General features: G+C 42.6%; 1 protein-coding gene across 1 annotated transcript in view; it reads left to right on the top strand.

The window, feature by feature from the left end:
• LOC121378730 (vitelline envelope sperm lysin receptor-like) overlaps positions 1-23,193 on the top strand; it is a 29,833-nt gene extending 6,640 nt beyond the window's left edge. The window contains exons 3-8 of the mRNA XM_041507016.1: positions 14,946-15,103; positions 16,018-16,166; positions 17,821-17,908; positions 20,940-21,093; positions 21,856-21,898; positions 22,887-23,193. Coding sequence (XP_041362950.1) covers positions 14,946-15,103; positions 16,018-16,166; positions 17,821-17,908; positions 20,940-21,093; positions 21,856-21,898; positions 22,887-23,173 — 879 coding nt within the window. The 3' untranslated portion in view covers positions 23,174-23,193. The remainder of the gene's footprint in view (positions 1-14,945; positions 15,104-16,017; positions 16,167-17,820; positions 17,909-20,939; positions 21,094-21,855; positions 21,899-22,886) is intronic.
• The last annotated feature ends 2,892 nt before the right edge of the window (positions 23,194-26,085 follow it).

Here is a 26,085-nt window from a genome sequence, read left to right on the forward strand (position 1 = left end):
GTGCAGGAAGTGGACAGATTCGGCGGGGGTAGTGTCATGGTGTGGGCAGCCATCTCACACACTGGCAGAACTGACCTGGTCCACGTGCAGGGCAACCTGAATGCACAGGGCTACATTGACCAGATCCTCCGGCCACACATCGTTCCAGTTATGGCCAACGCCAACGCAGTGTTCCAACATGACAACGCCAGGCCTCACACAGCACGTCTCACAACGGCTTTCCTACAGAACAACAACATTAATGTCCTTCCTTGGCCATCGATATCACCGGATTTGAACCCAATTGAGCATCTATGGGACGAGTTGGACCGACGCCTCCGACAGCGACAACCACAGCCCCAGACCCTGCCCGAGCTGGCAGCAGCCTTGCAGGCCGAGTGGGCCACCATCCCCCGGGACGTCATCCGTACTCTGGTTGCTTCAATGGGCAGGCGGTGCCAGGCAGTTGTCAACACACGCGGAGGCCACACCCGGTATTGACTCCAGATGACCTTGACCTTGGTGGTGTGTCCTATCACTTACTCACAATGGACTAGAGTGAATTGTGAACAATCCTGCAACATTTGGTAATTATCGGACTCACCATTCAATAATTAAATCAATTCTCCAAATGTTACGACAATGTGGTTTTGCGTTTCTTCTTTTGAAGAGTATATTATATATGTTCATATAAAATGTGTATACAAATGTATTTCAATAACAGTCGAAAGTTAGTGCACCTTTTCTTTCTCCATAGCTAAATACTAGATTTTCTTTGCTAGGGTGGTGTTAAAGATTCATTCATTCATTCATTCATTCATTCATTCATTCATCATTTTTTTTTTTTTTTTTACACATTCTTTTTCATCTTTCATTCTTGCTTCCAACTTGTGCATCCTGCCTTTTCTTTCTTTCTGTTTCTTTCTTTCTTTTTTCTTTCTTTCTTTCTTTCTTTCTTTCTTTTTTTCTTTTCTACAGTAAACTCATGCGCCTGCCTGCCTGCTTCATTAACTTGGGAATGGGATCAAGTAGCATGAAGCAAATTATTTTTACCTTTTTTATTTTTTTATCTTTTTATTTTATTTTTTTTATCTTCGTTATAACGACTGGTTAAGTTTTTGAGACGTCATGGTACTGATTAAGCTACGTTCTATAACCCGTCTCTCAAAACAATATCTATCAGAATTCTGTGGGTTTTGCTCGTTAAAATCAAAGAATCAATACTGCAAAGGACAAATATAGCTGCAAGTCTTACAAACCTGTCTCAAACATCGGTAATTTGAACCAAATCAATATAATATAATTATGTAACATACTTTTTTATGACATCTCTTATGGCTCATAAAAACACCAATTGCACACAAAATCAATAGTTTACTTTATGCAGTCATTGCGCTGATATAAATGCACTGTTACCTTTTCAATTTTTTGTCTCTTGTTTTCTATTTTTTAATTTTTTAAAGGTCTATTCCTAAGTTGCAAATGCCATAATTAATAACTACAAATAAACCATCCTATATATACTCTTCAAAAAAAGAAACGCAAAAGGGTACAAATGGGTTATAACTCCGATTTATGTTTCCTACCGGTTCATGCTTTGTGAATATAAGGTCATTGCATGTCCCAAACACATTCTCACGGTTACATTCGATAAAACGCAGCTACTGTACAATAAAGTTCCAAATGTGAATATTCGCAAAAACGCAGCCACGTGCAAACCATGTCACCACTGCACGTGCGTTGTCTGCACGTGCAACATGAACACCGACAGTATAAAAGTGCAGGGTGTTCGCTTGCCTGGCCTCTGTATCTGGCCGACAGTTGACAATCCAGGACATGCCACGTCTCGGTGAACCGCAGAGAAACAATGCCATCGGCCGACTAGACGCAGGCGAATCCAGAACGGCCGTTGCCAGGGCATTCCATGTGTCCCCAAGCACCATCTCCAGACTGTGGGACCGTTACCAGCAACATGGATCAACACGTGACCTCCCTAGATCCGGTCGACCACGGGTCACTACCCCCGGGCAGGACCGCTACATCCGGGTACGCCACCTTCGGGAACGATTGACTACTGCCACCTCCACAGCCGCAGCAATACCAGGTTTGCGCAGGATATCCGACCAGACCGTACGGAACCGCCTACGTGAGGTAGGAATTCGTGCCAGACGTCCGGTTCGAGGTGTCATCTTAACGCCACAACACCGTCGACTCCGACGCAGTGGTGCCAGATTCATCGACAATGGCCTCAAACTGCGATGGAGACAGGTGTGGTTCAGTGACGAGTCCCGATTTCTGCTCCGACGTCATGATGGAAGATGTCGCGTGTATAGGCGTCGTGGTGAACGTTATGCGGCAAAACTGCGTGCAGGAAGTGGACAGATTCGGCGGGGGTAGTGTCATGGTGTGGGCAGCCATCTCACACACTGGCAGAACTGACCTGGTCCACACGTGCAGGGCAACCTGAATGCACAGCCACTACTGTATAGTGTCATAGGCCGTGTATGTGACCGGACTGTCTGTGGTGGTGTTTTTATATGGAGCGGGTTTCTTCTTCTCTATGATTGTAAGTATTACCAAATGTTTTGATAGTAGACGATGATTTTTTATTAATCCCCGGGACGCATCCGTCAATGGTTGCTCCAGTGGGCAGGCGGGTTAAACAAAAAGAAACTTTTTAAAGTACTTTTGTTCATTTAAAAAAAAAATCGTACCACGAGAGATGTTTTAAAACAAAATTATACATGGATCTTTTCAAACGTACTCTCCAACGGGATAAGTACCATAGAAATGTGACATCCTCATCGTGTATCGTGATTAACGCACTCACATCTAGTAATGAGAATGATGTTTCCGTTCTGTTCGACAATGGGCGAGGTTTTTGGGTTTCTGTTTTTTATTGTTTTTTTGTGTGTTTTGTGTTGGTTGTTATAGTTGTGGGCGTGTAGGGTATGTATGTGTGTGTTTTTGTGTGTGTGTGGTCTCCGTGTGTGTGTACTGTGTATATATGTGTGGTTTCCCCTGTGTAATGTGTGTGCGTCTCTAGTGTTCTGTGGTGGTGCCCTGTGTTGTGGTTGTGTGTATGTCTGTTGTGGGGGTGTGTGTGTATGTGTGTGGATGTAATGAGTGTGCTGCGTGCGTGGGCGTGCGTGCTGCGGTTGCGTGCGTGCGTGCGTGCGTGCGTGCGTGCGTGGTGGGTGTGTGATATTGGTCGTGCGGAATGGCCCGGGTTTGAGTGTTTGAAGTGGGGCCTGGAACTCTCTGGGTCTGTGACATGCGTCCCCCACAAAAATGGTGATTTTACTTGTTCAAAATGGCACTTTCAGTCTACTGGGCACGATAACGGGGAAAGGATGGGAATGTCCTCGCCACCCCCCCCCCCCCCCCCTTTGTCCCAGCGGTCCCCTGAAAGAAAAGGTGTTAGTCCTATTTTATTTGCAGTCACTTTGTGTGGTCAGACTTGTTTTTATAACTGTATTCTGATGTTACGTGTATTAATTAAAGCGCTTCCTGATCGAGATCCAAGATACCTACCAAGGAATTCCACTTTTTAAAAGTGAGTAATTTAATTTGCATTCATATCTAGTTCAAATGGTTAAGAACAAGGGCGGGACGTAGCGCCAGTGGTAAAGTACTCGCTTTTATTCGCGGTCGGTTTAGGATCGCTCCCTGTCGGTGGGCTCATGGGCTATTTCTTCGCTCTAGGCAGTGCACCACAACTGGTATACCAAAGACCGTGGTATGTGCTATCCTCCTGTCTGTGGGATGGTGCATATAGAGATGCCTTTTTTGGAATTTGCTGCTTATGAGAAACTTTGCATATAAAAGGTACTTGTTTGCTTGCTCATCTTGGCATAAAAAGTTATTTTTTTTTAATTAATGTAAAGACTTTATTTTCCATTTATTAAAGCATAAATTAAGTCACTCAAAACATTTGTGATGTGTCGCTCGCCAAATTAAAAAAAAAAAAATCGTATTGTTTTAATTCCCTAACACTGTGTTTCAAGTAAATCACATCTGTGGATCGTCCACCGACGACATCGCCGTTATCAGCGTCATCACAGACTTACACGCTGACGTCAAGGCCGTCTGCAGGGATGCTGACGTCGTCTTCACCACGACCGACTCCGTGCATAACTCGCTGAACGTCTCCTACCCAGGAAACAGAACGTTGTCAACGTGTGTGTTTCCTGTGAGTAAACTCTGTCCACCACCCACCCGCCTACATAAGTCTGCCTGCGTTTCTGTCTGTCTATCTGCCTGCCTGCCTGCCTGCCTGCCTGCCTTTCTATCATTCTGTCTATCTGCCTGCCTGCCTGCCTTTCTGTTTTTCTGTCTATCTGCCTGCCTGCCTGCCTTTCTGTCTATCTGCCTGCCTGCCTGCCTGCCTGCCTGTCTTTCTGTCTATCTGCCTGCCTGCCTGCCTGCCTGCCTGCCTGCCTGCCTTTCTGTTTTTCTGTCTATCTGCCTACCTGCTTGCCTGCCTGCCTGCCTGCCTGCCTGCCTGCCTGCCTGCCTGCCTTTCTGTCTATCTGCCTGCCTGCCTGCCTGCCTGCCTGCCTGCCTGCCTGCCTGTCTTTCTGTCTGCCTGCCTGCCTGCCTGCCTGCCTGCCTGCCTGTCTTTCTGTCTTTCTGTCTGCCTGCCTGCCTGCCTGCCTGCCTGCCTGCCTGCCTTTCTTTCTGTCTATCTGCTTGCCTGCCTGCCTGCCTGCCTGCCTGCCTTTCTGTATGTCTGTCTGTCTGCTTTTTCTGCCTGCCTTTCTGTCCGCTTGCCCGCCTTCCATCTGTCTGTTTGTCTGTCCTTTCCTCTAATGATTGAAACATATTTTTATTGCATGGACAACAAAAGGATTGAGCACAAGTTTGCCCATTTACTAGGCCCTCTCCTAAATACACAGTGACAATAAAATGGTGACAATTATTTAATTATCATATAATAGTAATGTATACATATACTCAAAACGCAAAAACGATTTTATGTTTCCTACCGGTTCATGCTTTGTGAATATAAGGTCATTGCATGTCCCAAACACATTCCCACGGTTACATTCGATAAAACGCAGCTACTGTACAATAAAGTTCCAAAATGTGAATATTCGCAAAAACGCAGCCACGTGCAAACCATGTCACCACTGCACGTGCGTTGTCTGCACGTGCAACATGAACACCGACAGTATAAAAGTGCAGGGTGTTCGCTTGCCTGCCTCTGTATCTGGCCGACAGTTGACAATCCAGGACATGCCACGTCTCAGTGAACCGCAGAGAAACAATGCCATCGGCCGACTAGACGCAGGCGAATCCAGAACGGCCGTTGCCAGGGCATTCCATGTGTCCCCAAGCACCATCTCCAGACTGTGGGACCGTTACCAGCAACATGGATCAACACGTGACCTCCCTAGATCCGGTCGACCACGGGTCACTACCCCCGGGCAGGACCGCTACATCCGGGTACGCCACCTTCGGGAACGATTGACTACTGCCACCTCCACAGCCGCAGCAATACCAGGTTTGCGCAGGATATCCGACCAGACCGTACGGAACCGCCTACGTGAGGTAGGAATTCGTGCCAGACGTCCAGTTCGAGGTGTCATCTTAACACCACAACACCGTCGACTCCGACTGCAGTGGTGCCAGATTCATCGACAATGGCCTCAACTGCGATGGAGACAGGTGTGGTTCAGTGACGAGTCCCGATTTCTGCTCCGACGTCATGATGGAAGATGTCGCGTGTATAGGCGTCGTGGTGAACGTTATGCGGCAAACTGCGTGCAGGAAGTGGACAGATTCGGCGGGGGTAGTGTCATGGTGTGGGCAGCCATCTCACACACTGGCAGAACTGACCTGGTCCACGTGCAGGGCAACCTGAATGCACAGGGCTACATTGACCAGATCCTCCGGCCACACATCGTTCCAGTTATGGCCAACGCCAACGCAGTGTTCCAACATGACAACGCCAGGCCTCACACAGCACGTCTCACAACGGCTTTCCTACAGAACAACAACATTAATGTCCTTCCTTGGCCATCGATATCACCGGATTTGAACCCAATTGAGCATCTATGGGACGAGTTGGACCGACGCCTCCGACAGCGACAACCACAGCCCCAGACCCTGCCCGAGCTGGCAGCAGCCTTGCAGGCCGAGTGGGCCACCATCCCCCGGGACGTCATCCGTACTCTGGTTGCTTCAATGGGCAGGCGGTGCCAGGCAGTTGTCAACACACGCGGAGGCCACACCCGGTATTGACTCCAGATGACCTTGACCTTGGTGGTGTGTCCTATCACTTACTCACAATGGACTAGAGTGAATTGTGAACAATCCTGCAACATTTGGTAATTATCGGACTCACCATTCAATAATTAAATCAATTCTCCAAATGTTACGACAATGTGGTTTTGCGTTTCTTTTTGAAGAGTATATTATATATGTTCATATAAAATGTGTATACAAATGTATTTCAATAACAGTCGAAAGTTAGTGCACCTTTTCTTTCTCCATAGCTAAATACTAGATTTTCTTTGCTAGGGTGGTGTTAAAGATTCATTCATTCATTCATTCATTCATTCATTCATTCATCATTTTTTTTTTTTTTTTTTTTACACATTCTTTTCATCTTTCATTCTTGCTTCCAACTTGTGCATCCTGCCTTTTCTTTCTTTCTGTTTCTTTCTTTCTGTTTCTTTCTTTCTTTTTTCTTTCTTTTTTTCTTTCTTTCTTTTTTTCTTTTCTACAGTAAACTCATGCGCCTGCCTGCCTGCTTCATTAACTTGGGAATGGGATCAAGTAGCATGAAGCAAATTATTTTTACCTTTTATTTTTTTATCTTTTTATTTTATTTTTTTTATCTTCGTTATAACGACTGGTTAAGTTTTGAGACGTCATGGTACTGATTAAGCTACGTTCTATAACCCGTCTCTCAAACAATATCTATCAGAATTCTGTGGGTTTTGCTCGTTAAAATCAAAGAATCAATACTGCAAAGGACAAATATAGCTGCAAGTCTTACAAAACCTGTCTCAAACATCGGTAATTTGAACCAAATCAATATAATATAATTATGTAACATACTTTTTTATGACATCTCTTATGGCTCATAAAAACACCAATTGCACACAAAATCAATAGTTTACTTTATGCAGTCATTGCGCTGATATAAATGCACTGTTACCTTTTCAATTTTTTGTCTCTTGTTTTCTATTTTTTAATTTTTTAAAGGTCTATTCCTAAAGTTGCAAATGCCATAATTAATAACTACAAAATAAACCATCCTATATATACTCTTCAAAAAAAGAAACGCAAAAGGGTACAAATGGGTTATAACTCCGATTTTATGTTTCCTACCGGTTCATGCTTTGTGAATATAAGGTCATTGCATGTCCCAAACACATTCTCACGGTTACATTCGATAAAACGCAGCTACTGTACAATAAAGTTCCAAAATGTGAATATTCGCAAAAACGCAGCCACGTGCAAACCATGTCACCACTGCACGTGCGTTGTCTGCACGTGCAACATGAACACCGACAGTATAAAAGTGCAGGGTGTTCGCTTGCCTGGCCTCTGTATCTGGCCGACAGTTGACAATCCAGGACATGCCACGTCTCGGTGAACCGCAGAGAAACAATGCCATCGGCCGACTAGACGCAGGCGAATCCAGAACGGCCGTTGCCAGGGCATTCCATGTGTCCCCAAGCACCATCTCCAGACTGTGGGACCGTTACCAGCAACATGGATCAACACGTGACCTCCCTAGATCCGGTCGACCACGGGTCACTACCCCCGGGCAGGACCGCTACATCCGGGTACGCCACCTTCGGGAACGATTGACTACTGCCACCTCCACAGCCGCAGCAATACCAGGTTTGCGCAGGATATCCGACCAGACCGTACGGAACCGCCTACGTGAGGTAGGAATTCGTGCCAGACGTCCGGTTCGAGGTGTCATCTTAACGCCACAACACCGTCGACTCCGACTGCAGTGGTGCCAGATTCATCGACAATGGCCTCAACTGCGATGGAGACAGGTGTGGTTCAGTGACGAGTCCCGATTTCTGCTCCGACGTCATGATGGAAGATGTCGCGTGTATAGGCGTCGTGGTGAACGTTATGCGGCAAACTGCGTGCAGGAAGTGGACAGATTCGGCGGGGGTAGTGTCATGGTGTGGGCAGCCATCTCACACACTGGCAGAACTGACCTGGTCCACGTGCAGGGCAACCTGAATGCACAGGGCTACATTGACCAGATCCTCCGGCCACACATCGTTCCAGTTATGGCCAACGCCAACGCAGTGTTCCAACATGACAACGCCAGGCCTCACACAGCACGTCTCACAACGGCTTTCCTACAGAACAACAACATTAATGTCCTTCCTTGGCCATCGATATCACCGGATTTGAACCCAATTGAGCATCTATGGGACGAGTTGGACCGACGCCTCCGACAGCGACAACCACAGCCCCAGACCCTGCCCGAGCTGGCAGCAGCCTTGCAGGCCGAGTGGGCCACCATCCCCCGGGACGTCATCCGTACTCTGGTTGCTTCAATGGCAGGCGGTGCCAGGCAGTTGTCAACACACGCGGAGGCCACACCTGGTATTGACTCCAGATGACCTTGACCTTGGTGGTGTGTCCTATCACTTACTCACAATGGACTAGAGTGAATTGTGAACAATCCTGCAACATTTGGTAATTATCGGACTCACCATTCAATAATTAAATCAATTCTCCAAATGTTACGACAATGTGGTTTTGCGTTTCTTCTTTTGAAGAGTATATTATATATGTTCATATAAAATGTGTATACAAATGTATTTCAATAACAGTCGAAAGTTAGTGCACCTTTTCTTTCTCCATAGCTAAATACTAGATTTTCTTTGCTAGGGTGGTGTTAAAGATTCATTCATTCATTCATTCATTCATTCATTCATTCATCATTTTTTTTTTTTTTTTTTTACACATTCTTTTTCATCTTTCATTCTTGCTTCCAACTTGTGCATCCTGCCTTTTCTTTCTTTCTGTTTCTTTCTTTCTGTTTCTTTCTTTCTTTTTTCTTTCTTTTTTTCTTTCTTTCTTTTTTTCTTTTCTACAGTAAACTCATGCGCCTGCCTGCCTGCTTCATTAACTTGGGAATGGGATCAAGTAGCATGAAGCAAATTATTTTTACCTTTTTATTTTTTTATCTTTTTATTTTATTTTTTTTATCTTCGTTATAACGACTGGTTAAGTTTTTGAGACGTCATGGTACTGATTAAGCTACGTTCTATAACCCGTCTCTCAAAACAATATCTATCAGAATTCTGTGGGTTTTGCTCGTTAAAATCAAAGAATCAATACTGCAAAGGACAAATATAGCTGCAAGTCTTACAAACCTGTCTCAAACATCGGTAATTTGAACCAAATCAATATAATATAATTATGTAACATACTTTTTTATGACATCTCTTATGGCTCATAAAAACACCAATTGCACACAAAATCAATAGTTTACTTTATGCAGTCATTGCGCTGATATAAATGCACTGTTACCTTTTCAATTTTTTGTCTCTTGTTTTCTATTTTTTAATTTTTTAAAGGTCTATTCCTAAAGTTGCAAATGCCATAATTAATAACTACAAAATAAACCATCCTATATATACTCTTCAAAAAAAGAAACGCAAAAGGGTACAAATGGGTTATAACTCCGATTTTATGTTTCCTACCGGTTCATGCTTTGTGAATATAAGGTCATTGCATGTCCCAAACACATTCTCACGGTTACATTCGATAAAACGCAGCTACTGTACAATAAAGTTCCAAAATGTGAATATTCGCAAAAACGCAGCCACGTGCAAACCATGTCACCACTGCACGTGCGTTGTCTGCACGTGCAACATGAACACCGACAGTATAAAAGTGCAGGGTGTTCGCTTGCCTGGCCTCTGTATCTGGCCGACAGTTGACAATCCAGGACATGCCACGTCTCAGTGAACCGCAGAGAAACAATGCCATCGGCCGACTAGACGCAGGCGAATCCAGAACGGCCGTTGCCAGGGCATTCCATGTGTCCCCAAGCACCATCTCCAGACTGTGGGACCGTTACCAGCAACATGGATCAACACGTGACCTCCCTAGATCCGGTCGACCACGGGTCACTACCCCCGGGCAGGACCGCTACATCCGGGTACGCCACCTTCGGGAACGATTGACTACTGCCACCTCCACAGCCGCAGCAATACCAGTTTGCGCAGGATATCCGACCAGACCGTACGGAACCGCCTACGTGAGGTAGGAATTCGTGCCAGACGTCCGGTTCGAGGTGTCATCTTAACGCCACAACACCGTCGACTCCGACTGCAGTGGTGCCAGATTCATCGACAATGGCCTCAACTGCGATGGAGACAGGTGTGGTTCAGTGACGAGTCCCGATTTCTGCTCCGACGTCATGATGGAAGATGTCGCGTGTATAGGCGTCGTGGTGAACGTTATGCGGCAAACTGCGTGCAGGAAGTGGACAGATTCGGCGGGGGTAGTGTCATGGTGTGGGCAGCCATCTCACACACTGGCAGAACTGACCTGGTCCACGTGCAGGGCAACCTGAATGCACAGGGCTACATTGACCAGATCCTCCGGCCACACATCGTTCCAGTTATGGCCAACGCCAACGCAGTGTTCCAACATGACAACGCCAGGCCTCACACAGCACGTCTCACAACGGCTTTCCTACAGAACAACAACATTAATGTCCTTCCTTGGCCATCGATATCACCGGATTTGAACCCAATTGAGCATCTATGGGACGAGTTGGACCGACGCCTCCGACAGCGACAACCACAGCCCCAGACCCTGCCCGAGCTGGCAGCAGCCTTGCAGGCCGAGTGGGCCACCATCCCCCGGGACGTCATCCGTACTCTGGTTGCTTCAATGGGCAGGCGGTGCCAGGCAGTTGTCAACACACGCGGAGGCCACACCCGGTATTGACTCCAGATGACCTTGACCTTGGTGGTGTGTCCTATCACTTACTCACAATGGACTAGAGTGAATTGTGAACAATCCTGCAACATTTGGTAATTATCGGACTCACCATTCAATAATTAAATCAATTCTCCAAATGTTACGACAATGTGGTTTTGCGTTTCTTCTTTTGAAGAGTATATTATATATGTTCATATAAAATGTGTATACAAATGTATTTCAATAACAGTCGAAAGTTAGTGCACCTTTTCTTTCTCCATAGCTAAATACTAGATTTTCTTTGCTAGGGTGGTGTTAAAGATTCATTCATTCATTCATTCATTCATTCATTCATTCATCATTTTTTTTTTTTTTTTTTTACACATTCTTTTTCATCTTTCATTCTTGCTTCCAACTTGTGCATCCTGCCTTTTCTTTCTTTCTGTTTCTTTCTTTCTGTTTCTTTCTTTCTTTTTTCTTTCTTTTTTTCTTTCTTTCTTTTTTTCTTTTCTACAGTAAACTCATGCGCCTGCCTGCCTGCTTCATTAACTTGGGAATGGGATCAAGTAGCATGAAGCAAATTATTTTTACCTTTTTATTTTTTTATCTTTTTATTTTATTTTTTTTATCTTCGTTATAACGACTGGTTAAGTTTTTGAGACGTCATGGTACTGATTAAGCTACGTTCTATAACCCGTCTCTCAAAACAATATCTATCAGAATTCTGTGGGTTTTGCTCGTTAAAATCAAAGAATCAATACTGCAAAGGACAAATATAGCTGCAAGTCTTACAAACCTGTCTCAAACATCGGTAATTTGAACCAAATCAATATAATATAATTATGTAACATACTTTTTTATGACATCTCTTATGGCTCATAAAAACACCAATTGCACACAAAATCAATAGTTTACTTTATGCAGTCATTGCGCTGATATAAATGCACTGTTACCTTTTCAATTTTTTGTCTCTTGTTTTCTATTTTTTTAATTTTTTAAAGGTCTATTCCTAAAGTTGCAAATGCCATAATTAATAACTACAAAATAAACCATCCTATATATACTCTTCAAAAAAAGAAACGCAAAAGGGTACAAATGGGTTATAACTCCGATTTTATGTTTCCTACCGGTTCATGCTTTGTGAATATAAGGTCATTGCATGTCCCAAACACATTCTCACGGTTACATTCGATAAAACGCAGCTACTGTACAATAAAGTTCCAAAATGTGAATATTCGCAAAAACGCAGCCACGTGCAAACCATGTCACCACTGCACGTGCGTTGTCTGCACGTGCAACATGAACACCGACAGTATAAAAGTGCAGGGTGTTCGCTTGCCTGGCCTCTGTATCTGGCCGACAGTTGACAATCCAGGACATGCCACGTCTCAGTGAACCGCAGAGAAACAATGCCATCGGCCGACTAGACGCAGGCGAATCCAGAACGGCCGTTGCCAGGGCATTCCATGTGTCCCCAAGCACCATCTCCAGACTGTGGGACCGTTACCAGCAACATGGATCAACACGTGACCTCCCTAGATCCGGTCGACCACGGGTCACTACCCCCGGGCAGGACCGCTACATCCGGGTACGCCACCTTCGGGAACGATTGACTACTGCCACCTCCACAGCCGCAGCAATACCAGGTTTGCGCAGGATATCCGACCAGACCGTACGGAACCGCCTACGTGAGGTAGGAATTCGTGCCAGACGTCCGGTTCGAGGTGTCATCTTAACGCCACAACACCGTCGACTCCGACTGCAGTGGTGCCAGATTCATCGACAATGGCCTCAACTGCGATGGAGACAGGTGTGGTTCAGTGACGAGTCCCGATTTCTACTCCGACGTCATGATGGAAGATGTCGCGTGTATAGGCGTCGTGGTGAACGTTATGCGGCAAACTGCGTGCAGGAAGTGGACAGATTCGGCGGGGGTAGTGTCATGGTGTGGGCAGCCATCTCACACACTGGCAGAACTGACCTGGTCCACGTGCAGGGCAACCTGAATGCACAGGGCTACATTGACCAGATCCTCCGGCCACACATCGTTCCAGTTATGGCCAACGCCAACGCAGTGTTCCAACATGACAACGCCAGGCCTCACACAGCACGTCTCACAACGGCTTTCCTACAGAACAACAACATTAATGTCCTTCCTTGGCCATCGATATCACCGGATTTGAACCCAATTGAGCATCTATGGGACGAGTTGGACCGACGCCTCCGACAGCGACAACCACAGCCCCAGACCCTGCCCGAGCTGGCAGCAGCCTTGCAGGCCGAGTGGGCCACCATCCCCCGGGACGTCATCCGTACTCTGGTTGCTTCAATGGGCAGGCGGTGCCAGGCAGTTGTCAACACACGCGGAGGCCACACCCGGTATTGACTCCAGATGACCTGACCTTGGTGGTGTGTCCTATCACTTACTCACAATGGACTAGAGTGAATTGTGAACAATCCTGCAACATTTGGTAATTATCGGACTCACCATTCAATAATTAAATCAATTCTCCAAATGTTACGACAATGTGGTTTTGCGTTTCTTCTTTTGAAGAGTATATAATAAATCTTTGTATAATTGACGGAAGACTATCAAAATTGTGAGAAAACAATTAACGTTTTTTTCAAGAATCCTTGGCGAAAAGGGGCGGGACGTAGCTCAGTAATACGGCGCTCGCTCGATGCGCGGTCGGTCTGGGATCGATCCCCGTCGGTGGGCCCATTGGGCTATTTCTCGTCACAGCCAGTGCACCACGACTGGTATATCAAAGGCCGTGGTATGTGCTATCCTGTCTGTGGGATGGTGCTTATAAATGATCCCTTGCTGCTAATCGGAAAGAGTAGCCCATGAAGTGGCGACAGCGGGTTTCCTCTCTCAATATCTGTGTGGTCCTTAACCATGTGTCTGACGCCATATAACCGTAATTAAAATGTGTTGAGTGCGTCGTTAAATAAAACATTTCTTTCTTTTTCCTTGGCGAAAAATATACACACAAAATATACACATACCAACACGCACACCAACACGCACACACGCACGCATGGACACACGCACGCACTTTTAATTGGCAGCAGTAGCCAGGCGCGGGTCGAGGGGTTTGTAAAAGGAGGGCCCTGGGCATGGTAAGAGGTGTTTGAACAGGTTTTTATTTATTTTTGACATTGGCTTAAAAGAGGGCTCACGTGACTTCAGCCCCCCCCCCCCCCCCCCCCCCCCCCCCCCCCCATCCGCGCCTGGTAGATGATTGCAGGCTATACATTGAAAAGCTGCTCAAACAAACCTACCAAATTACCCTAAAATATAACAAAAACATTTATGCGATCTAGAACACGATTAAATCGTTATACAATTTAGGCTATTTCTCGCTCTAGCCATTGCACCACGACTGGTTTACCAAAAGGCCGCGGTATGTGCTATCATGTCTGTGGGATGGTGCATATAAAATATCCCTTGCTTATAAGAGAAACATGTAGCGAGTTTACTCTCTAAGACTATATGTCAGAATTACCAAATGTTTGACATCCCACAGCCGATGATTAATAAACCAATGTGCACTAGTGGTGTTGTTAAACAAAGCAAACTTTAACTTTAACTCGTTATTTGAGAACATCGGCATTGACGACGTCGTTTGCGTCATCCTCTGTTCCTCTCTCTCTCTCCCCCCCTCTCTCTCGCACCCTCTTCTCTCTCCTCTCTCTCTCTCTCTCTCTCTCTCTCTCTGGGGGGGGGGGGGGGGGGGGGCAGGAGGTAGCCCGGTGGTAAAGCGTTCGCTTGATGTGCGGTCGGTCTGGGATCGATCCCCGTCGGTGGGTCTATTGGGCTATTTCTCGCTCCAGCCAGTGCACCACTGTCTGTGGGATGGTGCATATAAAAGATCCCTTGCTGTTAATTGAAAAGAGTAGCCCACGAAGTGGCGACAGCGGGTTTTCTCTCTCAATATCTGTATGGTCCTTAACCATATGTCCGACGCCATATAACCGTACATAAAATGTGTTGAGTGCGTCGTTAAATAAAACATGTCCTTCCTTCTCCACAGAAACAAAGAGACTCGGAGGTCTACAGTGTTCTTGTGGTTGCTAGATTTGGCGAGAGTGACGCCCCCTTCGTGAGTAAGCCTCTGGAAGAGAGAACCATTGTCACGTGCACTCTGGGTAAACACGGCCACGCCCAGTCCTCACTGAGAGTTCGAGAAGGGTAAAACCGAATAGCTTCCTTTCGTTTTAGTTTGCATAATGCTAATCAGAGACTACCAACTGCCAGCAGAAAGTTGTCCAACTTTCTGCTGTTAAGACTTCTGCGACTGTCCAGTTGCTAGTCTGAACGTTATTACAGTTAGATTCTCATCGTATAAAACACACTATCTGTTAATATGGGCGCGCCCGTCCTAAATTGGGATTTGGGGGAAATTACAGCGCAACCATCGAATTGGCCAACTTTGTCGTAACAGTTAACAGTCTGATCCTAGCATAACATAATATGACGACTTTGTCAAAGTTCCGGTGTCGGTTTTAGATCAACAACCGTCGGTGGGCTCATTAGACTGTTTCACGTTCTGGCCAGTACACCACGACTGGTATATCAAAGGACGTGGTATGTGGTATCCTGTCTGTGGGATAGTGAATATAAAATATCCCTTGCTACAAATGGAAAAATGCACCAGGTTTCCTCTTTCTCAGACTATATGTCAAAATTACCAAATGTTCGACATCCAATAGCCAATGATAAATAAATCGATGTGCTCTAGTGGTGCCGTTAAACAAAACAAACTTTGCGTAACGTAATATCACGACTTGATCAAAAGATCCCTTTGGCTCTGGTTTTTGCAAAGATAGAATTTTTATTATGATAACCGTTTTGTCGTCCAGAGATACTAATATATTATATATAATTATTATTATATACATGTATAGCAAAACATGTTTATGAAGGCTACCCAAGTAGACCGTTTTGAACGTTCCACTTGCACAATTTTCAGAGTCTGTCAAATAGGGTGTGTTGGCCATGCTCGGGAAGCCCCCCCCCCCCCCCCCCCCCCAATTCTCCGTTATTGTGTTCACAAAACTAGAAACGTTTTTTTTGTTTACGTTTACGTTTTTTTTTACCTGCAGAAAAATGTCGAAATACGAGATACAGGGGAACACTGGTCAGCAGACGACCTCCAACATCACTTTGTTCGTCAGCGACATTAAAGGTCATTACCTGACACAGAGGGAAATAGGTCAAGGTCGACTCGTCCAGATCGTAGTCCTTTCTGATGGTAACAGATGTTCATTTCTGCCACTCAGTTTGTTTTAAAACTTTGTTACTGTAAAGTCTTGACATGCACGTTTAGGAGTTCCAAACTAATTATGCTCTACCGAACTATTAAACTGATTTCTTTTTCAAGCATTTCTCGTTCCAGCCAGTGCACCACGACTGGTACATCAAAACCCGTGGTATGTGCTGTGCTTTCTATGGGATGGTGCATATAAAAGATCCCTTGCTGCTAATCGAAAAGAGTAGCCCATGAAGTGGTGACAGCGGGTTTCCTCCCTCAATACCTGTGTGGTCCTTAACCATATATCCGACGCCATATAACCGTAAATAAAATGTGTCGAGTGCGTCGTTAAATAAACCATTTCCTTCCTTCTTTTTAAAACTGATTTGAAATGTTAGAGGATTCACGTGTAAACCGGCATCTACTATTTCGTAAATGTTTTTCCAGAGGAACAATCCCGTAGACACCATAAGTTACGTATAACTTTCTTTTACCAGTATCTCAATATGTATCAATATTTACTCATATCTGTACCTGTGACCACTTCAAAACCTGGCAGAACACTGTCGTCATGTGTGTGAAATATTTATAAGCATCAGTTCCTTATTTTGTTCTTCATCTACATTTATATTATTTGTGTGGAAATGCTTCACAAATCAACTACAAAGGCAATTTGTTGTGGAAACTGCTGAAAGTTCTGTTCACAATTATATTATCGAGGTGGGAAAACTCGGAGATTCTGTTCATTAATATATCCCCACCAAAGGATAAAAGCAAAACTGATTGCTGCTCCATCCATGCACATAAAGCTTGTAATCATTAATAGTTCGATATACATGTATCTTCAATTTATATTCCATTGTTATTGGTACGGCAATATGCACTGTAAACTCTAGTATTGAAATCAATCCCAGAATTTATACAAAAGGTCCTAACTCCACATTAACCAAAACCTCCAGGTTTTACTTGTTTTGCCTTCTTTTGACCACAAGCTTTATGAATGTGTTGAAGAATGACAACACTGTATTTATTCATGATGAAGGGGCGGATTGTGCTTAGTCGGTTCAGTGCTCGCTTAAGGTGCTTGCGTCGCAGGATCTAACCACCTCGGTGGGCCCATTCAAGTGATTGGGTTTCTTCTCGTTATAACCAGTGCACCACAACTGGACAAAGACCGTGGTATGTGCTTTCCTGTCTGTGGGAAAGTGCATATAAAAGATCCCTTGTTGCATTAGGAAAAATATAGCGGGTTTCCTCTGATGACTACGTGTCAGAATGACCAAATGTTTGACATCCAATAGCCAATGAGTAATTAATCAATGTGCTTCAGACCGAGTGATATCGTTAAACAAAACAAACTTTATTCATGATGAAAATGCAATAAAGTAAATTCATACTATGGAAATTATATATATATATATAGTATAGAGCACTCTAGTGGCACACCGATAACAAGCTTCATTTGAATTTATATATATATATATATATATATATATATATATATACACATATACACACAAAAACTATTTGTTTCCTCTCCTGAAAAAACATTCATTAGTAGAGTTTGCCCCTTTTGTCTTTGACGGATTCCACTTCTTTCACGGATGTTTCTTTGACGTTTTAAACCTAACCTAATGTTTCCATCTGGTTGCAGGCGCCGGTAGAGAGGAAGGAATTCACCCGAACCACTGTGATGCCGTTGGACTGACAACCGGAAAACGATACGCCGTATTTCTCGCCGGGTGGGTAACCTATTCTTCGTTTGTTCATATATGTATTTGGGGGCGGAACAAAGCCAGTGGTAAAGCGTTTGCTTGATGCGCGGTCGGTATGAGATCGATCCCCGTTGGTGGGCCCAGTTGGGCCATTTCTCGTCCCAGCCAATGCACCACGACTGGTATATCAAAGACGGGTATATGCTATCAGTGGCGGATCCAGAAAATCCATTGGGGGGGGGGGGGGGGGGAGGGGGAGGGCAATGACATGAGGCACAATGTCAAGGGACCTTTGAGGGAGATTTGGAGAGGGATCGTAAAAGAAATAAAAATTAATATATAATAAAATTATAACTCACATAATTTAGGGGGGGGGGCGTGCCCCTCCTAGATCCGCCTCTGGGTATCCTGTCTGTGGGATGGTGCATATAAAAGATCCTTTGCTACTAATGAAAAATGTAGCGGGTTTCCTTTCTAAGACTATATATCTGAATTACCAAATATTTAACATCCAATAGCCGATGATTTATAAATCAATGTGCTCCAGTGGTGTTGTTAAACAAATCCCCCCCCCCCCCAGGTCTTTAAGGATCGTCTTATCCGTGTCTCTAGGATATTCACTAAACGGAGCGCTCCGATTGATCTTACGATCGAGTCTCCCATTGGATTACCCCTGTGCGTGCTGTAACCTCACCGTGGTGCAGGGGTGTAACATTCTCTTTGAGAATGGCCAATACAGCACAAATTGAAGTTTTGAGTAAAATTCGGTGTCCGTAAAATTCTGTGATATTTGTATTTGTATTTGTATTTTTGCACAGTTCTTTACACTGTTTTTGTTTAAACCTTGAATTTTTATATTGATGTTGATCATCACTTTATTTATTTGCATTACCATAGTTTGACACCCAATAGCCGATGTATTTTTCGTGCTGGGGTGTCGTTAAACATTCATTCATTCATTCATTCCCATTGGATTATTTTCTGTCCAACCATTGTTCCACGACTGGTATATGAAACACTGAAACATGGACCTTTTCTTGTACTTCGACAAGGAAGGAAGGAAATGGTTTATTTAACGACGCACTCAATACATTTTATTTACGGTTATATGGCGTCGGAGAAAGTGTACTTCGACAAAGAAAGTAATTGCTAAAATATTTTATTATTATAATATTATGATGAAAATTTGTAATCTCAGAAATAGAGGATAATAAACGAGTTACCAGTTATTATTAAATTAATTTCCACAGTGAAATAACGTTATTGTTTTAGATGTGGTGATGGGGTTTGTGTGGGTCACCTTGATAACTTTACTTGTGACCAGCTTTTACGATAGACATAATGCTTGTTATTTTTATATGTTGTGATGGGATTGCGATGTACAAAACTAAAGGATAAACATTCGTGTGTTATTGTTTTAGATGTGGTGATGGGGTTGGAAACATATACACATATAAATATTCGTATGTTATTGTTTTAGATGCGGTGGGGTTGGGGCTGCGATTGTACCAACACTAAAAGGTTCACCTTGAACATATAAACATATTTGTGTGTTATTGTTTTAGATGTGGTGATGGGGTTGTGATGTACAACACTAAAAGGTTCACCTTGAACATATAAACATATTTGTGTGTTATTGTTTTAGATGCGGTGATGGGGTTGTGATGTACAACACTATATTTGTGTGTTATTGTTTTAGATGTGGTGATGGGGTTGTGATGTACAACACTAAAAGGTTCACCTTGAACATATAAACATATTTGTGTGTTATTGTTTTAGATGTGGTGATGGGGTTGTGATGTACAACACTAACAGGTTCACCTTGAACATATAAACATATTTGTGTGTTATTGTTTTAGATGCGGTGATGGGGTTGTGATGTACAACACTAAAAGGGTTGAACATATAAACATATTTGTGTGTTATTGTTTTAGATGCGGTGATGGGGTTGTGATGTACAACACTAAAAGGTTCACCTTGAACAAATAAACATATTTGTGTGTTATTGTTTTAGATGCGGTGATGGGGTTGTGATGTACAACACTAAAAGGTTCACCTTGAACATATAAACATATTTGTGTGTTATTGTTTTAGATGTGGTGATGGGGTTGTGATGTACAACACTAAAAGGTTCACCTTGAACATATAAACATATTTGTGTGTTATTGTTTTAGATGTGGTGATGGGGTTGTGATGTACAACACTAAAAGGTTCACCTTGAACATATAAACATATTTGTGTGTTATTGTTTTAGATGTGGTGATGGGGTTGTGATGTACAACACTAAAAGGTTCACCTTGAACATATAAACATATTTGTGTGTTATTGTTTTAGATGTGGTGATGGGGTTGTGATGTACAACACTAAAAGGTTCACCTTGAACATATAAACATATTCGTGTGTTATTGTTTTAGATGTGGTGATGGGGTTGTGATGTACAACACTAAAAGGTTCACCTTGAACATATAAACATATTTGTGTGTTATTGTTTTAGATGTGGATGATTGTTTTAAAAGACCTTGAACACTAAAAGGTTCACCTTGAACATATTGTGTGTTATTGTTTTAGATGTGGTGATGGGGTTGTGATGTACAACACTAAAAGGTTCACCTTGAACATATAAACATATTTGTGTGTTATTGTTTTAGATGTGGTGATGGGGTTGTGATGTACAACACTAAAAGGTTCACCTTGAACATATAAACATATTTGTGTGTTATTGTTTTAGATGTGGTGATGGGGTTGTGATGTACAACACTAAAAGGTTCACCTTGAACATATAAACATATTTGTGTGTTATTGTTTTAGATGCGGTGATGGGGTTGTGATGTACAACACTAAAAGGTTCACCTTGAACATATAAAAGGTTCAAACATATTTGTGTGTTATTGTTTTAGATGCGGTGATGGGGTTGTGATGTACAACACTAAAAGGTTCACCTTGAACATATAAACATATTTGTGTGTTATTGTTTTAGATGTGGTGATGGGGTTGTGATGTACAACACTAAAAGGGTTCACCTTGAACATATAAACATATTCGTGTGTTATTGTTTTAGATGCGGTGATGGGGTTGTGATGTACAACACTAAAGGGTTCACAGTGACAGGTAACAAGGCCGTCAGTCCGTACTTCGAGATGTTTCAACTACAAGGAGAACGCCTGATGACGTTCGAATGTAACGTGACACTCTGTTCCACTGCGTGTAATGGGGTACGTACGTTATGCGTGTACTGGGGTACGTACGTTATGCGTGTACTGGGGTACGTACGTTATGCGTGTACTGGGGTACGTACGTTATGCGTGTACTGGGGTACGTACGTTATGCGTGTACTGGGGTACGTACGTTGTGCGTGTAGTGGGGTACGTACGTTATGCGTGTACTGGGGTACGTACGTTATGCGTGTACTGGGGTACGTACGTTATGCGTGTAGTGGGGGTACGTACGTTGTGCGTGTACTGGGGTACGTACGTTATGCGTGTAGTGGAGTACGTACGTTATGCGTGTAGTGGGGTACGTACGTTATGCGTGTAGTGGGGGTACGTACGTTATGCGTGTGATGGGGTACGTAAGTTATATTTTGAACTACATTCATCCCTACGCATTTTTATATGAATTTTGGTTGCAATTGAATCACTACGCATTTTTACATGAATTTTGTGGGTAGAATGGTGAAAATACATGGTGAAAGGGTTTCAGGCCATCTCATTTTGCACGAATATCAAGATCGTTTTTACCCGAATTTGTGAATTTGCTCCAGCATTAGAGGTCGGTTGCTCCCCGGCCCCTCCTCCCGCCCCTCATCCAACTCGTACGCGTGTGGGGCTTCTTCTCACTCTTTGCAGTTTAGTGTTAGACACTACATACCCGCTTGTTACACAGTATCATGGGTTGACGTTTAATGCAGTATAGTCTTCTTTCTGTCCACATTATGTTTCCACATAAAATTGTTTGAAGTATTCGTTCATTTGCAGAGCACATGTCCAAACACCAGACGCAAGCGATCAGAAAAATCAGGTACACAACATTAATTTCACAATAGTAAACATAAATTACAAAAAGGATAACAATGACTCATTCTCTAAATAGAACTTTAACGATCTCTTCAGGTCCATAAAAACCTCAAATGATAAATAGTACAGTATATTTTAGCATGAGATATATATTATTCTCTTACTCGTTCGAGTAATTACATACTATATTTATTTTTAATACAACATTTTGTTTATTTTTAACATAATAAAACCTCCACAAAAAAGCCACAAATGACAAATACTACAATATGCTTTAGCATCGGATATATAGATAATTATCTTACTCGTTCAAGGAATTACATAATATATTTATTTTAAATACTTCAAAATCTAGTTTAAAATTACAGATAATAAAACTTTAAACCCTTTAAAGGCATATTGTCACAGACCACTGACCTATTTAATGGTCTAAAAAAGTATTACCTGAACAAAAATAATTTGATTTGTCCCTAAATGTACTTTATTCAACCATCTTCATAACCACCATACTCCATTTATTAATGATATTTTGTAAAAATAATTGAATTATGGCAATGGTCCATAATTCAAAAAGTAAAATTGCCGAGAGGGTTGACATGCATTTCACTCCATCATGGTTCAGTTAAGGTGATGCGATGGCTAGATTTGGTTTACAACAATTAATGTAATTTTTATTTATTATCCATTTTTAGAGAAATAAGGTCCTTAAATCCGTGACAGTATGCCTTAAAATGACATAAGCTGGCGCGTATGCAAGGATTTTAGAAGGGGTGTGTGTGTCTAGACTCTGGCAAGCGAAATGTATTGGGGGGGGGGGGGGGGGGGAGTCGTGCTCTCCAGGAAAATATACTGAATGAAAGAGGAGAAAATTTGTTTTTGCAAGGAGGGGTTTCGACCCCCGAAACCTTTACCCTGCACACGCGCATGTATAGCCAAATTCATCTTCTAGGTTGTTTTTTTGACATAATTATTTCTAACCGACACTTCGGCAGATTCTGCAGCAGACAAAACCGCCAGAGTTCGATCTCACCCAATCAGACTGAATCACGAACATCTCCGGAATGATACGATGATGTGGGAAGGCAGTTCTGTTCCCGAGATCGCCGTAACCAACAGTGATCATGATGACAGCACGTACTCCACCTTTGGACAAATCTTACTATCGGCCTTCTGTGCTGCGGGGTTTCTGATACTGGTCGTTATAGGCTTGTCGATAACCATCTGTTACAAGTTGAGAGACACCACAACGCCCAGCAAGACCAACGCATGGTGGTGTTAGCATAAAAGCTGTGCAAAATGTATTGGTTTTGTTGTTGTTTGTTATTCAGAATTGACGCGTGTGCAGGAAATAGTGCGTGTTGTGTGTGGGGGTGGGGGTGGAGGGAGGTGGGGGTTGTGGATTTAGATTTTCAAAGAGGGCGTATCAAATGCTGAAGTGGTCAATACGTGGCTGAATCAGAAATCTATAGATATTGGGAACCAATCCGGTGACGTCAACAAAATAAAAGAATCGGAACATAGTAGCCCAGTGGTAAAGCAATCGCCTGATGAACTTCATGAACCAATGGAAACTGTTTTACAGTAATCATGAATGAATCATGTTTATCGATACCCCAGCACGAAATATACATCAGCTATTGGGTGTCAAACTTCAGTAATCATGGTAATGGTAGATTACGTTATAATTATGATAATGGCCAAAAAACTTTCGGTTCCATGATTTTTCCATCATGCTACTAAAAAAGGTGTTTCTGCGAACGTAGTATTCGTGGGTGCAGTCACAACCGTGTCAAAATATTCCTAACTCTGCCTTCAGGCCTTTGTGCAGAGGTACGATTTTGATTGTAGTAACGGTTTCATTGTTCATATTTCGCTGGTTACTGTACGACTTGAACAGATTAGTTCAGATCGTCAGTGATGAACATACATGTAGCACATTATGACATAGATTCATTTAAATTCGATTTTGTGCTTATATCAAATTAATACTCAAAGTATACGATCTAGAAGATGTGTAGAATAATACGATCTAGAAGATATATAGAATTACAGAAGTATACGATCTAGACGATATACAGTGGACTCTGTCTAAACCGGATTCTGTGTAAACCGGTCCATTTCTAAAGCCCCGTCCAGCTACCGTTCATCTCTTCGGTATAAATATCTGCCTAATCCGTATTCTGTCTACTCCGGACTCTGGATCAAAAATTAAGAACGAAAGAACCGTTCATGCATTAATTACCTGTCTACACCAGGTTGGGAGTTGACTGAACGACGGGCTGCTTAATTAGTTGAACAATGATCGTCACTTGCCGAGTAATCAGGACACCATTGCAAGATCAAATACAAAATGTAATCACACTTGTGTGAAGTTTACTCTTATTGCGGTAGGCCGTTAGATCTGGATTTTGTATTCAAATAATTTCGTACGTACGAATAAATAATGCTTTAGGAAATAACATCTTAAAAATTGCAGCAAACACAGGAATGTCCCTTTAAGTATATATTTTATGTCTGTAAAATAATTGATTGCAAGTCTGGCTTGTATGACTGTTTCCCAACCATCCATGGGTTCAACTGTCATTCTTGATCGCGAGTGGTCGATCATTCAAGAACCATAACTCTGGATGAACTCTGTCTAAACCGGTCATCTATGTAAACCGGACTATTTCGACTGTACGAAGTAAGTCCGGTTAAACAGAGTCCACTGTATATCTAATTATACAAGTATACGATCAAGACGATATATAGAATTGTACAAGTATACGATCTAGAAGATATTTAGAACTACACAAGTATACGATCTAGAAAATATATGGACTTACAGAAGTATACGATCTAAAAGATAATACAATTCTAGAAGTATACGATCTAGGGTATTCTGGAAGAATGTAACCAAGCGGGTTTTGTGATGTTCGGATCAGTCCATTGTAATAGGGAGAAAGTGCCATAGGTAAGAGGTCAGGTCAAGTTATATGGACGTCTTCCAAGACGCAAGTCAACGGTTGTTGAGAAATGTTTGTGTACCGTAGTATTTTCACTCTCTAGGCAAGATCGAACCACCTTGGCGGATCCATTAAACTAATTATCTTTTTCTCATTCCAACCAGTGCACCACAACTGGTCAAAGGATGTGGTATCCTGTCTGTAGGAAAGTGCATATAAAAGATCCCCGATTAATGAATCAATGTGCTCTAGTGGTGTCGTAAAACAAAACAAACTTTAAGAATTACCAAATGGTTGACATTCAATAGCCGATGATTAGTCAATGTGCTCTAGTGGTGTCGTTAAACAAAACAAACTTCTTGTCATGACTTGCTTAGTGGAGGTCGGTACTGAGATGTCGTCTGTTGCCAGGGACCTAATTCACTAAACTCTCGCAATTTTTCGATCTCACAGTGCAATGCTAAAAGACTTGCAAAGAGGATGCTTTTTTGTTCAGCAGAGCCTAAGATATCTTTGTGAATTAGGCCCCTGATCTGTAGTGTTTTGTCACATTGGATTCAGTTAATTTCTTCTTGAACTGGTACCCTACTCGCCTGACCCAGCTTCAGTTTGTTTGGTTTTAAGTCTTATGGCTTACCCACTACACCACCAGGGCCAGTGCTATTAATAATATACTATTACATAATAATATCAATGCCAATCAGATCGGATTCTTAAACAGAACAATTTCAATGATGACAGAAAAAGTAACCAAAGAATATTAAATTACACACATGCTGCAAGATAAAAAGAATGATTTTGTGACATTTCTTAGTAACCAGTTATCAATATCTAATACACCATACCACAATTATTAGTTTTATAAATAGAATAATATTAGTTGTTTAAGCTAGTGTTTTTGCTGTGAATGTAATATTAAGTGGAACCACAACAGACATGCAATAGTTTTTATATCAAACTCCTAAATAGTTTTACCAGTTAAAGATAAAGTTTAATTTTCAAGCAAAGTAGATCTACATTAATATTTTACATTAATATTATAACTCTCATTTTATGACCTTCAAAGATTTAATAAATAAAAAATAACACCACCAAGATTATTCAAACAAATTTAATATTATTTGATGTCGCCAAGCCATATTATATTTCCATTTGTTAGTTTGCTAGTCACATGACCAGCAAATTAACCAACACAAATGTTGCATTACACAGCATATGTCCCTATTACATACAGGATACATATTAA

The sequence above is a fragment of the Gigantopelta aegis genome, chromosome 2 (genome assembly GCF_016097555.1).
Source record: "Gigantopelta aegis isolate Gae_Host chromosome 2, Gae_host_genome, whole genome shotgun sequence".
In the NCBI taxonomy this organism is placed as follows: Eukaryota; Metazoa; Mollusca; class Gastropoda; order Neomphalida; family Peltospiridae; genus Gigantopelta; species Gigantopelta aegis.